The sequence below is a fragment of the Mesitornis unicolor genome, unplaced genomic scaffold (genome assembly GCF_000695765.1).
Source record: "Mesitornis unicolor isolate BGI_N332 unplaced genomic scaffold, ASM69576v1 scaffold9819, whole genome shotgun sequence".
In the NCBI taxonomy this organism is placed as follows: Eukaryota; Metazoa; Chordata; class Aves; order Mesitornithiformes; family Mesitornithidae; genus Mesitornis; species Mesitornis unicolor.
The window spans coordinates 44,627-59,308 of NW_010206579.1; the positions used below are offsets into that span (position 1 = coordinate 44,627).

At 49.3% G+C, this 14,682-nt stretch overlaps 2 protein-coding genes across 2 annotated transcripts in view; both read left to right on the forward strand.

Moving 5' to 3' along the window:
* COL27A1 (collagen, type XXVII, alpha 1) overlaps nucleotides 1–9,327 on the forward strand; it is a gene marked incomplete at its 5' end in the record, with an annotated part of 42,439 nt that extends 33,112 nt beyond the window's left edge. Inside the window, 13 exons of the mRNA XM_010191817.1 lie at nucleotides 1,332–1,439; nucleotides 2,737–2,790; nucleotides 3,360–3,422; nucleotides 3,871–3,924; nucleotides 4,636–4,671; nucleotides 5,475–5,492; nucleotides 5,872–5,907; nucleotides 6,244–6,270; nucleotides 6,511–6,576; nucleotides 6,883–7,051; nucleotides 7,220–7,329; nucleotides 8,105–8,323; nucleotides 8,882–9,327. Of these exons, the coding sequence (XP_010190119.1) occupies nucleotides 1,332–1,439; nucleotides 2,737–2,790; nucleotides 3,360–3,422; nucleotides 3,871–3,924; nucleotides 4,636–4,671; nucleotides 5,475–5,492; nucleotides 5,872–5,907; nucleotides 6,244–6,270; nucleotides 6,511–6,576; nucleotides 6,883–7,051; nucleotides 7,220–7,329; nucleotides 8,105–8,323; nucleotides 8,882–9,028 (1,107 nt within the window). The remainder of the gene's footprint in view (nucleotides 1–1,331; nucleotides 1,440–2,736; nucleotides 2,791–3,359; nucleotides 3,423–3,870; nucleotides 3,925–4,635; nucleotides 4,672–5,474; nucleotides 5,493–5,871; nucleotides 5,908–6,243; nucleotides 6,271–6,510; nucleotides 6,577–6,882; nucleotides 7,052–7,219; nucleotides 7,330–8,104; nucleotides 8,324–8,881) is intronic.
* A 4,018-nt stretch (nucleotides 9,328–13,345) lies between these two features.
* On the forward strand, nucleotides 13,346–14,660 carry LOC104546428 (alpha-1-acid glycoprotein 2-like; the record flags this gene model as incomplete). The annotated part of the gene is made up of 4 exons (XM_010191818.1): nucleotides 13,346–13,456; nucleotides 13,790–13,932; nucleotides 14,150–14,220; nucleotides 14,559–14,660. Coding segments are annotated over exons 1-4 (427 nt in total), but the record flags the coding sequence as incomplete, so codon positions are not given.
* Nucleotides 14,661–14,682: the final 22 nt, after the last annotated feature.

Consider the following 14,682-nt stretch of genomic DNA (forward strand, 5'->3'; position numbering starts at 1 on the left):
CCTTAGCTGGAGGCTAAGTAGATCTTTCTCCTCATCCATCCATTCATCCATCCATTTTCATGAAGTTCACAGCCACTGAATGTCCCAGAGGCCTCTCCTCCTTTGTCAAAGTTGACTGAGCTCAGGAGCCTCCAGATACACATACCCACACCATGAACACTTCAGCCTTCTTTCACTGGAAACCTGGATAAAAATCATGGCCTTGGAGACGTTGCAAAGGAATTGCTACAGCCTGCCTGTAGGATGTCCAGGATGGACAACTCCATGGGAAATTCAGGTGACCTCGAGATGCTGCCCTGCGAGGCCTGAACTACTGAAGGGAAATTGGTGCCCCTTGTTTTTTGCATCTAGTTACTGGATCAGAACAGCTGGGACCGGTATGGGCTTGGCCATCGCTCTGGGTGGAAGCAGGGACAAGCTGCTTTAGTGGCTTTGGGGTTTCTTCCTGGTCCTTGCCCTGGTCCAGGCTGGCCACAGGATCTAAACTGGACCAACAGCAATTCAGCCATTTGTAGAAAGACTCTGTACGTAGGAAGACTCCAGCGTGGTTTGGAGAGGGTATCAGGTCTGATTTAAATTATGTCTCCCATAACGCATCACTCTTAAACTGTCACTTGCTGCCCTCCAGCTGCCTTGGGTAGAATAACATGCCGTTACCAGAAATTACTTAAAGACCCTTGTGTACTCATATCCTGACTCCAGGGAAATTTGTTGCCCCTTTTCCAGCTCCTCGACCATCCTAGGCACTCACAGCCTTTGCTCCTGTCTTCCAGTTTGACCCAGAACAAGTAGCTGGGGCTTGTGCTGCTCCTGGCACTTGGCAAGGGGAAGAGGTGGGGAGCAAAGTGTGGTGCTGGGTCTCAGGAGCCCATCTCTTGTCCTTAAGTTGTGGAGTTGATGCTGGGGAAAATGTTGGCTTTGTGGCCTCTGGATTGAAAGTCCTCCAGCTGAAGTCTTGGCATGGCTTCAACATTTTCGATGGATTAATCACCAATTGCCTACTGGGGGGAAGAGATTATGAGAAACTGCAGGGCAGGACAGGCAACACACGGAAGTGCAAACAGGAGACATTTCACCCCCTTGCTGTCTGTGCTGAAGCTCCTGCTCTGTGTGAAGCTGAGGAGGGGACACAGCCATGCCCACCACTGGTGTCACACTCTGCATCCCACAATAACCTGCCATAACAGACCTGCGGCATCTCCTGATGAAACCACATCCCTTATCCCGTTGAGTCACTTTTTTTTCCAGCTTTCCATCTATGGCTATTTCAGCTGAGTGTTGTTATATTTAGCTCCTGTCCTTTGGAATTACTTGAATTCTGTTATTTTTAGGGTGAAAGAGGATTGCCTGGACAGACTGGCCAAACTGGGAAGCGAGGATCATCAGGAGGAACAGGTCTTCCAGGGAGCCCTGGTGACCCAGGACCCAAAGGACAGCCGGTTAGTGGTGGACAGAGCAGATCAGACCTGGCTCCAAGCTGTGTCCTGCAGGAGAGGGTGCAGATCCATGGGCTGGGATTTCCTCTAGAAATCCCTCTAGAAAGAGGAATTAGTTGGTTCTCCTAATGCAGGAAAGACCTTAGTCCTGTGTTAGTAGCAGTTTTCCCTTCCAGGATCCATAAATGGGCAGTTAAATCAATTTGTATCCTTGGAAAGTTTCTTACACTCCACTGAGTCCCACAAAGCCCTTTCTTGCCAAGCTGTTTCACCGTCATGGCAGGAAAAACCTAAGAGTGAGCTCTGTAGACTGACTCTGGAATAGCCTCGTAACAGAGGTGATGGAAACCCCATCGCTTGAGTCATTTACAACTGGGCTGAACAAGACATTGTAAAACATCCCGTAAAGTACAATCCAGCATGGGTCACATAGTCCTGCCGAGAGTCCAAACAAGCCTGTTCCATCTCTGATGTTCCTAAGATGAATCATCTGGTGTATGTTTCAGACCCATTTTTTTAGCATTGAATCATTTCACTTTTTGACATCTGAGAAGCCCAGAAATATCAGAGGACATAGATCTCAAGCGTGGTGAAATGAGGGTGTTTATGTAAGGACATGCTACCCAGTGTGGTGGTTTTAGTCTCAGGGTGCATGCTATGTGCTAATCCAAGCTTGTTGGCCTTCCAAATATTTTATTCTTATTTTTCTTGAGAAATCGAGCAAAAATCCCTGCAGGGTTGAATAGGAAAAGAATTAGGGGATATGCGTGGTTTTCCTGGGTTTGAGCAGGAAGTTATGCTGTAGGAACATGCACTTTTTTGACAGCTTGATTGAGCATAGTTTGAAATTATCCTGTACTAGGTCAGTGCAGTTGGTGTTAGAAATAAAAGAAGAGCTTGTTTTAAAGAGCTTTGAGGCTGGTTTTTGCAGCATGAACTTCCAGGGTCAATCTCAGAGTGGATGATCTCCATCCTGCCTCTGCTGACTGTGGTCCAAGGTAGACATCTGCTAGAAATAGTGTAAGTATGCCTCCCATTTTGGGAGCCAAAAGGCTTAGTCTATGAGATCTAAGCAATCTATGAGATCTTCTGGAGTTGTTTCTAGCCTGATGTTTGTGTGATTCCTCTGTCAGATTTCTTTCATACTCTTTCTCACCAGTCCCGCTTAGATTGAGGAATGCTGAAGGATTTCTCCTTCTCTGAAGCTGCTGAACTCTTGGCACATCTCGGAGTGCCCAGAGGTTCAGCGTGAGCTTACCGTTGTTCTTTGTTCTTGTATTTGTCTTGGCTGTTGTTGCAGGGAGACTTTGGCGAGGCAGGATTTCCAGGGATTGCCGGCATGTTTGGGCCAAAGGTAAGAGCCTTGTGACCAGTTGGCTTTCGAGTCTCTCTTTACCGGGGATGGACAGTGCAATACACATTGCAAAGACTTTATTAGCAACTCTGCAAAGCTATTGAGGTTGAATTGTGATTCCAACTTTCTTTAGTTCATGCATCTTTATTTGTTGAGTGTACGTTTACATACACCTTGTTGGACCTTATTCCTGTTAAAATGGGTAGACAGTAGAGGGAAAAGAGGTGTCCTATAGACCTCAGAGCTGTTTCCCCACTTGAATGTCTTTCAGACACTCATATTTCCAGCATCAGTCATCAGTCTGTACCTGAGACACCAATATGCATTCCTAATGTTGAGAGTCTACTTGAAATTCAGACTCATTTTATCAGCATGTAATTTTCCTGGTGAAGGGGGATCGGTTTGTTTTCTGTAGAAAGCAGAGGGCTTGCAAAACAGGAGAATTTTTTAAAAATGGACCTTCACATATGCAAGAGGCAGCAGCTCTGTCCTTGCAGCAGAGCTGTAAGCAAGGGCATAAGTGTGGGGTATGTTCATTAAGGGGACCTGGCATCTCGTTTTCGCTGCAGGGCCCCCCAGGAGACCTTGGTTTCAAAGGCATTCAGGGACCCCGTGGGCCGCCTGGTCTCATGGTGAGTGGTTTTTCGGTTTGTTTGGTTTGGGAGGATTTTCTTCCTTCCTCCATCCTCTCTTTCTGTGAGCCTGCAGGGTGCTGTAGGGAGCTCAGCGCACTGTGGTGCCACCTCTGAGCCACCCGGACACATCTGTAGGTAACCACATGTCTGTGGGTCTCTCCTGCCTTGGAGACAGTCGTGCTGCTATGACCACTGTGCTCCGGCTACACTGAAATCTTTCTATTTCTGGAATTTCTGAGGTTTTACATGGGTTGTGACAACCATACTGTGAGGGCTTGTGTCTTTGGACCTGCATCCTGAAGCTGTTTTATTTCAGCTACAGCAAATACCACAATCACGTTGCTGAAAAGCAGCAAAGAGATTCAAGAGTATTTACTGAGTCTGCCATGGTGAAAGTGACCGTCTGTTCCCATGTGATGGTTCATGCATATCTTTTATTTTCTAGGGAAAAGAAGGAATTATTGGTCCGCTTGGCATTCAGGGTCCCATGGGAAGCCCAGTAAGTATTTATGATTTTTTTCTGCCTGTATTTTTCAGAAGAGTGTAGTGTTTGAGATCTGAGATGCTTGAGGGCAGCATAAGTAAATCCCAAGTCGTGCTGTTAGGAGGGAAACAAAATGGTCTTTAAGATGAGCAGCTTGAGAGAAGTCCAGTCTCTGGCTGCACACGTACTAGTAGGGAGTTTATTAGCTTAAAAAATGAGGAGCAACTTTACCTAAGTGCAAGTTTTTCGATAGATGGGCTCATATGAGAAGACAAGAATGTTATTGCAGTTTTTCAAAAGCAAGCTGCCAGATTTTCCGAAGAACTTGGCCTCAGGGGGGCAAAAAAACCAACTGATAAATGCATTAAACCGGGAACAGCTTGATTCTGGGAAGTGTTGAAAATCCCTGCCTGCCCCAAAATGCCAAAGGCGCTGAACAGAGACTAAAGTTCAGGTCAGCGCTTCATAAAAACACGAGCATTAAGCTACTCAGAGTTCAGTACAGAGGCTGCTACTGGCAGAGCTGAAAACCAGTGAGATGAACTCAGACATTGCCAAAACATCCGGTAATGGCTGGTTTTTGGCCTTGGGATGGGTGGGCCAAGGTGGCAGCCTGAGCTGGTTTGTTTAGAGATGTGCTTGGGGCCTTGCAAGGTGTTTCTGGGTGACAACACGCTCCATGGTGCAGCTCACAGTCACTGACAGCCACCTCGTGTGCTTTAACAGGGGCCTAAGGGAGACAAAGGCAGCCGTGGAGAGATGGTGAGTGCTGGTCCACACCACTGGGTGCCATCAAGTGGGTCCTCATTGAGCAACCGAGTCACGCTGGGGTCTCCTGCACCGGCTTGGGCTTGGTGTGGTGGCATCAGGCTCCCACCAGGGCACAACGTACACGTCTTTACATGTGTGCACACGTATGTGCCCGCAGATCCACGCGTGCACATATATGCCCATGCTGCTGCTAAAATTTCCGTTTGCTTAACCCAATTGCACACCAAAAGCCAACACTTTACTGTGTTAGCTACGACGGTGGTGTCTCCAGGAACAGACCACAGTGAATGGGAGCTCAAAAAGCCACAGGCTGTCCCTGCCTTCTCCTCTTCCTCTGGTCCCTTTCTTGCAGGGGCTCTGATGGACTTTTACATCTTCTTGTATCTCCGTGGTGTTCTCACTGTACAGGGGATGTATGGGGTATATTGGTTACGTGCTGTTCACCCTCCTTGTTACCCATAACGTGGGCCCACCTGCTCTCCTTTAGCAACCAGTGATTGGTCTTGCATGCAGGGGCTTGGTCGAGGCACCATGGGCCCAGCAAAGGATGGTGTTAGCAGAGACCTGAGCCCCAAAGTGAGCATTTGCTGGTGTCAGAGCCATCAGCACCTTCTGCTGCAGTAACCTTTCTGGTATTGGCAAACATTGTCAGGCCCCTGTTCTCCCTATCCATCCAGTGCAGCGCTCAGTCCTTGCACAGGCACCTCGGCAACAGCACATGGCTGTACAGGGAGATTTTGGGTTATTAATGAGCATCTTCTGACAGCTTCTTCCGTATTTTTTTTTTCCTGCAGGGTCTGCCAGGTCCAAGGGTAAGTACCTGAAATCACTTTCTCTGACTAATATCTTTTATTTAAATAAAACAGTTGCTTTTGGGAAATGTGAAGCTGCAGGGTGGGTAATGGTGCCCACAGGGAATTCAACAAGTGCCTGGGGATATGGCACTAATGGTGGTTCAGGAGCTGAAGGCAGGAAACAAGGGATGCAGTAGGAATGGACCAGGTGCAGACAGAAGCACACGAAGTCAGGAGATGGACAAAATAGGGCCAGAAGTGTTTGAGAGAGAAGATGCTGTAAAATGTCAAAAATCTGGAGGATTTCAGCAGGGAACAGACTCAGGCTGGTGATGGCCATGAGAAGTGGAAATACGAACTGGAGACATTTCACTAACTGATGTCACTCTGTCTTTAGGGTCCTCCAGGCCCACGAGGACACCCTGGCCCTCCGGTATGTATATGTGGAAAGAGTTCAAAGACATTATTGAAACAAGCTAAAATTATTGCCCTGATACTCTCCAGAGAGACTGTTCACTTACTGGAAATTATAGCTTAGCCCCATTCCTCGTATGCAAAACTGTGTGTGTGAATGGACTAGTGTTTCATGCGCTTTAGTCCAAACCATCTCCAAGGATTTTACAGAAGCAGCATTGTTGCCTCTCTGACTTGTCTGCATTGAGGGACTCCAGGGAAAAGAGGATTTCAAAAGGACGGGACTCAATATCTTTGCAGTAGCGACTGCCCATCTTTCTGGCTGATGCCCTTTTTTTTTTGCTTTGATTTGTAGGGACCACCAGGAATTCCAGCCGCGTTTGTAAGTTGCCGTTTTCTGTACGTTTGTTAATGATGCCAATAAGGCATGCAGAGCCAAGGTGCTGATGGGGCATCCAGACAGAGCTGCTGGGACTCTGGAGACACTCACTCAGGTCCAGCAAGAGATGCAGTGTTAGCAGAGCAACGCTTGCATCGCAGCCCTAGACTGAGAAGCATTTGCTTGCATCAGGGCGTGTTCAGCTTCTCACAATCTGTTACCATCTTTTTCACCCCACACTAGCAGCAAGACGACTTTGGGGCAGCTTTCCGGACACTAATTGACTCCAACACAGCGCTCAAGATGGAGGTACGAGGGTACTTTTGAACTCACTGGTCTTTACTTGGAGCTGGAGGCTGGAAATGGTCACAGCGTCGCTTGTTCTTTCTGTGTGCTTGAAGTTTATACACACAATGCTTTGATTTGTCACTGTTCTTGTGGAATATCTGGGGTTTATGCATGCAAAGACCCAGTTAAAGGACATGGTTCAGTTGTGTTACTTGTGAAGCTGCCTTGGACCTACTGAGTTCTCCCAGAGATAAAGGAGAAACCCCTGTGGTTGCAGCACCTGGTGCCCCCCAAGACTCACCTGACTTTGCCTCCTTTTCTCTCCAGGGCTATCAACATCCAGACTTTCTCATGCTGGACCACGGAGGGGAGATCTTTAAGACTCTACACTACCTCAGCAACCTCATTCAGAGCATCAAAAGACCCCTGGGAACCAAGGAAAACCCTGCACGCATCTGTCGAGACCTCATGAACTGTGAACAGAAGATGAACGATGGTAGGAACCCCGAGTGTGCAAAGACAGCCTCCTCCATAGGGCTGTTTCACATGGCCCAAACTGGGCTCCTTCCCCAGGACCAGTAATGCAGAAATCCAAACTTTCCTTTTCTCATTCACAGAAAAGCTTATGTGTCCTTGTTAATCCCCGAATCCTCTGTTTCTTCAGGTACCTACTGGATTGACCCAAATCTTGGCTGTTCCTCAGACACCATCCAGGTCATCTGTAACTTCACCAATGGCGGGCAGACGTGTCTCAGCCCCATCACCGTCTCCAAGGTACACACTGATCGAGCCCAGCACGGCATTTTCCGTACTGCTGTTACGAAATATTTACCCAGGGTATGTTGTCCTGGGACACTGGACGGTGACCACTATGACACAGCACACTGGCTTCTCCTCGAGGCCCAGCTGGTGTAGCTGTAGCGTTCAGAGCTTCTCCCATGCAGTTAAAAAATATCCCCAGGACTGTTATTGACTCTTGTCAAGACAAAGCACTACATTTCCAGCAATGTTTAATTAACCCATAACCCTGTTAAGGCCAGTAATTTTGCGAACATGCTGCTCCCAAATGCTTTGTTGAATTAACTGACGTTCAGGTCATTCTTGCATTTTGTTTTCTGTCACCTCAAAAAGTGAAGTCCGCTTAAATATACAAGTTTCCAGTGAAGTTAATGCTACAGATCTTTTTCTTGAGGAATCACTCGTACCAAAAAATACCAATAACAGTGTATGGGTTCATCTGCAGATGCACTAGAACCTGCTGCTTTGCAGAAGTGTGTACTGAATTCAGCGTTTGCAATTTTTCCTCCTATTTATGGACCTGCCAGTTTGCTCTGAAAAATGAAAGACTTTCTTTGCCCGCATGAAAATTTTCCAGGTGGATTTGGCATCTGGTCCTTATGCCCATGCTCACACCAGATCCAGCTCTGGACATTTGTGCATGGCAACCCACAGACTTAAACAGAGTTCAGAGACCTCCTGTGCTGTCACACCTTGCACTAACCCAGGGGTCTGCAGGGGTTTGCCCTAACGTCTCTTGTCCCCTTCCCAGCTGGATTTTGACATCGGTCGAGTCCAGATGAACTTCCTCCGCCTGCTGAGCTCAGAGGTGGTGCAGCACATCACCATCCACTGCCTCAACACCTCCGTCTGGCGAGAGGGCTCCTCCGAGAAACCTTCCGAAAAAGCCGTGCGCTTCAGGGCCTGGAACGGGCAGATGTTTGAGGCGGACGGGCAGCTCAGGCCAGAAGTGGCAGCTGATGATTGCAAGGTACAGTGCTGCAAAAGAGGGGAGACGTGGAGAGAAGGGCCAGGCTGAACCCTCTCAGGCTCAGGTTAAACCTGTGCTTCTTAAAAAGCCCCCAAAACATGGGAAGAAGGGTCTAGTTTACCTGTTCACCACTTTAATTTTCCTGTCCAGGGTGCTATAACAGCTCCTGGTAAGTAGACAGCCTTGAAACAGAAAGCAAAAAATTAAATTCCCCAAGTCACATCACATGCAGGAGCCGTTAAGTGGCAGAAGGGGGACTTGCCACCGAAGGCAGTGGCCTTGGCTCTTGCCCAGTGCCACGCTGGGTCGGTAGTCGCGTGTCTGCATTTAGGGTTTGTGTTTGGTGACACTGTTTCAAGCTCAGTTTCTATCAACTCAGCCTGGATAAAGGGTTCCCCAGAATGCTTCCTAAACCTCACCCCAGACCCGCTCGACCCAAAGGGCAGCCCCTTGTCTCACGCAGAGCTTTTCAAGCTGGCACCTCATGAAACGCATTCCTTTCCTGCAGGATTTTCCCCTGGTTAAACAGCTTTTTCTCTGTCCCTCCTCCCTGAGCAGATCAAGGATGGACGCTGGCATCGGACTCTCTTTTCGTTTCGGACGCAGGACCCTCAGCAGCTGCCAATCGTCAACATCTACAACCTCCCCCCATCCGAGCCAGGAAAGCAATATCACCTCGAGGTCGGCCCTGTCTGCTTCCTTTGAACAAAGCCACCGAAACCGGGCTCCGAGGCTTTGACCCCGTGTTCGGCCTCTGTCTCCACGCAGGCTCTCCCGCCTCCCTGCAGCTAGGACAGCTGGGCTGTATCTTTTGGGTCAACTCTTGCTCTAGCTCAAGGTCTCAAGGAACCCGTGATCTACTGAACTCAGCAGATGGTTTAAGGAGGAGTAACACGGACGCAGGGGAAGTGGGTCTCAGTCGGGACGTGAACAGCAAAAAGGGATCAGGGGATGAGATGTTGCAAGCGGTTCCACACACAAAGCTTTTTCCATGACCAAAGAAAATATTGAGAGAAACCTCAAGCAACTTGCAGCGTGTGGTTTGTTTCCCACCCCCCCCCACACCTCCCCATTTTGTCTTACCTGGTTCCTGAGTTACCAAATGTTCTTTCCATTGAAAAAGTAATTAAAAGATAGAGCTTCCCTCTCAGAGCTTCTCGCTTTCTGGATGGCCACATGCTGCATCAGGTCTCCCAGGCGGAGCTGCAAGGTGAATCTGGCTGCTCTGTGTACCGGAAGCATTTTGATGTGCAATATTAGAAGAAGCAAAATATATATATTATTTTATTTAAAGCAAACAGAAAAAGGAAAAAAAAAAAAAGAAAAAAAAACTAAGTTCCTCCTTCCACGGGTGAGTTTAATCAACGTCCCTTCTCACGTGTGCTCTCGGGGTAGGGGAAGGTCCCGAAGCTAAGAGTGGGGAGTGGAAGGAGGAGAGGGGAAGAGATTGGTGCTAAAATAGAGAGAGAGGATGGGCTCGTCTGATTCGTTTCTACCTCTCACTGTGAAATCTCTGGTGCTCTTAAAAAAGTGTGTTATTTTATATATATATGACTTTAAACTATTTAAGGTTGTGAAGGTGCTACAGTGTCTTGCCACAGACCCAAAAAAAAAAGCCCATAGGACCACCTCTCTAGGAAGAGAGGAGGTCACAATCTACAGCCAAATCGGAGAAACCGTCACCTTTAAAGGGATCCTTTAACGGCCGTGTGTGTCAATCGTGCACAACAACTCAAACCGCATCCAAAATAACTCACACGATATTTTAAAAGCAAATTAGGTTTTTTTTTTTCAATAATTATTATTAATCAGCACTTCACTGCTTTGGGAGGGGAGCGAGGGGTACAGCTCGTCTGGACGCACTGAGCCTCAGAGCGAGCTGCTTGCCGTGTAAGTAGTTTTGCTGTCGTCGCGGTGGCCACGCGTCCCCGCGTACCGCGACTCCCTGGTCTAAACTCGTATTTAAACCCAGCTCTGCACCCCTTCTGTCTGGCCCCTCTGTCCAGACTGACACGATGGTACCTTGTTTCAGAACCCAGCCGGGCTTGGAGGGGTTTGGTTTTGTTAAGTTTTGTAGAAATTTAGTCTCTATATGTAAATTTGGAGGATTTTTTTTTTTAAAGAGGATAATTATGGTAATCTTTAATTCTATATAAGGAATAATATTGATGTAATCGGAGCTGTACTGTATCAGAAATGCTTCAGTGCCTGTTTGGAGTTTTCATGTCTCATATGGACTATGGATTTTATTTTTTTGAGGAAAAAAAATTTATATGTGAGTCTCTCTTTGTGTATTCTTTTTTATTTTTTTTTTTTTTTACTACTGCCTGTTGGTTGGTTTCCAACAACCATTGGAAAAGGTTAACAAGATCTGTCCCAAATACCTCACCCTCTGTGCAGCCCTGCCTCCGCTCCGAAATACCTCACCCCCGCGCGGGGCCGGCTCGCCCCGGCACCCCCAGGCCAGAATCCCCATCGCTCATCGCCTGCTTGCTGCCTGCCCCACACACACACACACCCCCACACTCCCGAATTTCTCCCTTTCTCGTCCTTTCTCCATCAGTTTTGTGTCTTTTCTCAAGGCTGGAGTTACCATTTGTTCTCATGAAAGCTATTTTTTTTCCTTTTTTCTTCTCTTTTTTTTTTTTTTAACTTTAAATAAATATTTAAAACTGAGGCAATGAAATGGGACTGGTATGGTTTTATTTTGCTTCTTCATGGGAGAATAAGAGGGAGAGAGGTGCAGAACTGCTCAGGGATGGCGATGGTGGTCTGACAGCCCAGAGACCCCCCCCAGGTGACCTGGGGAGCCCAATGCACACCCCAAAACCCTTCCTCTGGTGCCGGGCACAGCACAACCTGCACAACCCTCAGCATGATAAGGCTGGGATCCCGATGGCTCCCCACCGCTGTACGTCACTCCACCACCACCACCACCCTCTTCTGTGTCCCCAACCTGAGACTGGACTGGGGAGCAAAGAGGAAGAAAAAAATTTTTTAAATTTAAAATAAAAATACACAAACCTGAGGTGATCATTTTTGAAGCCCAAAATCACATCTCAGTTAATCCAAGCTGACTTTGAAACCCAGGAGCTTGCCTGGCCTCAACCCAGCCTCAGACTAAAGCTTCATGGCTGCCCCAGGCAGCGCTTGTGTGGGAGACAGCAGTGAAGCCCCCATAGGCCCGAGCCTGGGGAAGGGGACATAGGGTGACCCCCACACACCCCATGCTTACACCAAGCTGTGGGAGCTGGTCCCAGGTTGCGTCAGGAGCTGTGCTGTGTTTGCTCACCCTGTGTTGTGCCCCTTCCCAGCAGCGCTGGGGCTGGAGAGGCCAAGGGGACACCCCCAAGCATGGGGGAGCTGCTGGGGGGGTGAGGGACAGTGCCAGGAAAGCGCTGGCGGTGCATTAAAACCCGGCTGGGTCGGGGCTGACCATGGCTCATGTGAGCCAACTGTTTCCGAAACGCATCGCTTGTGGCCAGGGGAAAAAGCAAACACAGCTAATAAATAAATAAATCAATGTGTTTAATTATGAGGCCAGAGCAGGAGGAGGTATAAGGCACTGTTAAATAGTGAGATCCGCGTTCAAAGACATTATAATGTATTATTTTTTTAAACACCTGCACCCACTGCTCCCTGTCTCATACACACCCCGACCCCCCTTCCTTCCAGGATTTATTAATCAAGCCCCTGTCCCTACCAGTTATTTTAGGTTACTTAAAATACGCAGCTAGGTGAGTTACCAGCATCCACCACCCAAATGCCACTTTATCACCTCAAGGAGCATGCAACGGAGCTCAGCTGGAAAGGGCAAAACCCCTGCAAATTTCATGGCATACTGGGGAGGGGAAGGAGATGTTGGGACATTTTGGTTTGGGGGATTTTTAATTTGTTTTAAACTGTTGCAGCTTATCATAGACCCCAGAACAGTTTGGGCTGAAAGGGACCTTTCAAGGCCATCTGGTCCAAGCCCCCTGCCATGAGCAGGGACATCTCCAAGCAGCTCAGGGTGCTCAGAGCCCCGTCCAACCTGACCTTGAATGTCTTCAGGAATGGGGCATCCATCACCTCTCTGGGCAACCTGTGCCAGCATTTCACCACCCTCATCATAAAACTATTTCTTGCTTATATCTAGCCCAAATCTCCCTTCTTTTGGTTTAAAACTGTTACCCCGACTTCTAGCACAACAAGCCCTATTAAAAAGTCCATCCTCACCTTTCTTATAAGTCCACTTCAAGTAGCGGATGCTGCTATAACGTCCTCCCAGAGCCTTCTCTTCTCCAGGCTGAAAAACCCCAGCTCTCTTAGCCTTTCCTCACAGCAGAGGTGCTCTATCCTTCGGTCCATTTTTGCAGCCTCCTCTGGACCCATCAGGTCCACATCTCTCCTGAACTGAGGACTCCCAGTTTGTGCGGGGCCTAGTCCTGCCGCACACCCCAGGCTGCAGAGCCAGCTCACGGCATCATCCCCAGCAGCACCCACACACTCCCCACTCCAATTCCTCCCCCGAGACCACCATTGAAGCTCAGCACCAGCTCTGTGCACTGACAAGGAGCAACACTGGTACAGGCCCAAAGCCCTGACAGGCCCACGGATGAGCAGCCACCGCCATGGGGGTTTATTTGCCCTGTAGAGAAGAGCCACATCCAGGTGCCACTCGATGCCCCCAAGGCCCCACTCACAAACACACCTGGACATGGCCAACCACTTTGCCAGTCACCCACAAAATTAATGGCAGTTACCAAGAACAAAAGCCTGCAATGGCCAAACATGGGGGTTGGTTTTCAGTTAGGTTGTTGGGGATTTTATTGGCTATTTTTTTCGTCTTCTCTGCTAGAGTAATCCAAGCTTTTGCAAGTTTAATTTCCTCCACCTGCTATTGCTTCATGCCTGAGCAAACAGCCCAATGGTTGAACAAGCACTTGAACTGGGGACACCCAGTGCTGCAGGCACCCTATATAAGGGACAGAGCCGAGCTGTGTCCCGTCATTGCAGGAGCCTCCTCTCTCCACCCGGGCCATGCTGGCCTCCCTCCCCCTCCTCCTGGGGCTGCCGCTCGCCCTCGCCGCCGAGGCCCCCAGCTGCGCCCCGCTCGTCCCGGTCACCTTCGACAATGACACCATCCCTAGGGTAAGCCCTGCCCTCAGCCGGGGTGCCCGTCCTCGCCTTTCCCATCAGCAGCGGGTGCAGGAAAGGGTTATGAACCCAATCAGCAGCTCAACGCTTCTCTCATTGCCTGTCCATGCTTATTTTCAAAAAACAAACATCAAGCCTGCAGCACAGGGGCAGGGGAAGGGGTGAAGCCTTGCAGCTCTGCACCCATCATCAGCCAGGAGACCCTCACCCACACCAGGGCCTTCACATGGGGCTGCCTGAGGCCAGGGAGCAGAGGGGCACAGCAACTGCTTTTATTTGCAATTTTGCAATCCCCAAACCCCTTCCCCGCTCTCCTCCTCTCCGCAGCTCCTGGGAGATTGGGTCTACATCGCCGGCTCCTCCAAGTACCCGCCTCACCTGGTAGAGCTGAAGGCACTGAAATACGCAGCTTTTAACATCTATCCCAGCAGCCACGAGGATGAACTCAACGTTGACGAAGTCATGAGACTGTAAGGACAGAGATTCACTCCCTTGCCCCACTCCTACATCCCCTGGGGCATTTCCACCCATTGGCTCCATCCACTGGGTCAAGGCATCCCCACAGATTTGAGGCTGGGCAGCAGCCACACCAAATTTACTGAAGCTCCACAGCCTGGCTGGAGTCCCAGATCCCTCGGTTGGGGGAGTTTGGGGGTGTTGGTCCCATTTCACCTCTCTGCCCTGCAGGAACGAGACGTGCGTGGTGAGGAACACCAGCAAGATCCACGTCTTTTTCCACAACTCCACCCTGATGCACGGTAAAGGCCCAGACAAGGCATGGGGATGGGATGGAGGGGAGGTGAAAGGGAGGGCACCCACAGCCACACCTTGCACCCTTCCACTTCTGCCACCCAGTATTTGGAACCCGAGACTCTTGCACAAAACTGTTTTACACCTAAACAGACGTCTGGAGGCTGAGGGGGGAATTTCACCCACCCCATGCCATGAGGGGCATTGTGGGACACAACCATGCACCACTGGGATGACTGTCTGAGGGGTAAAGGGGATGGGCAGACCTGCCGGCTCTGCCCAGGCTGAGCCCCAGCACAGGGCGATGCTCACCAGCAGAGGACCCCACTCTCCCTGTGCCTTCCAGTTGATGACCAGGTGGTTTCCGTGGCCAAACTGATCCACAACAATAAGGACCTGCTGATCTTGAACATTCTCCATGATGACTTCTCCGGCCTCAGCATCTCAGGTGAGTGGATGCTGTCCTGGAC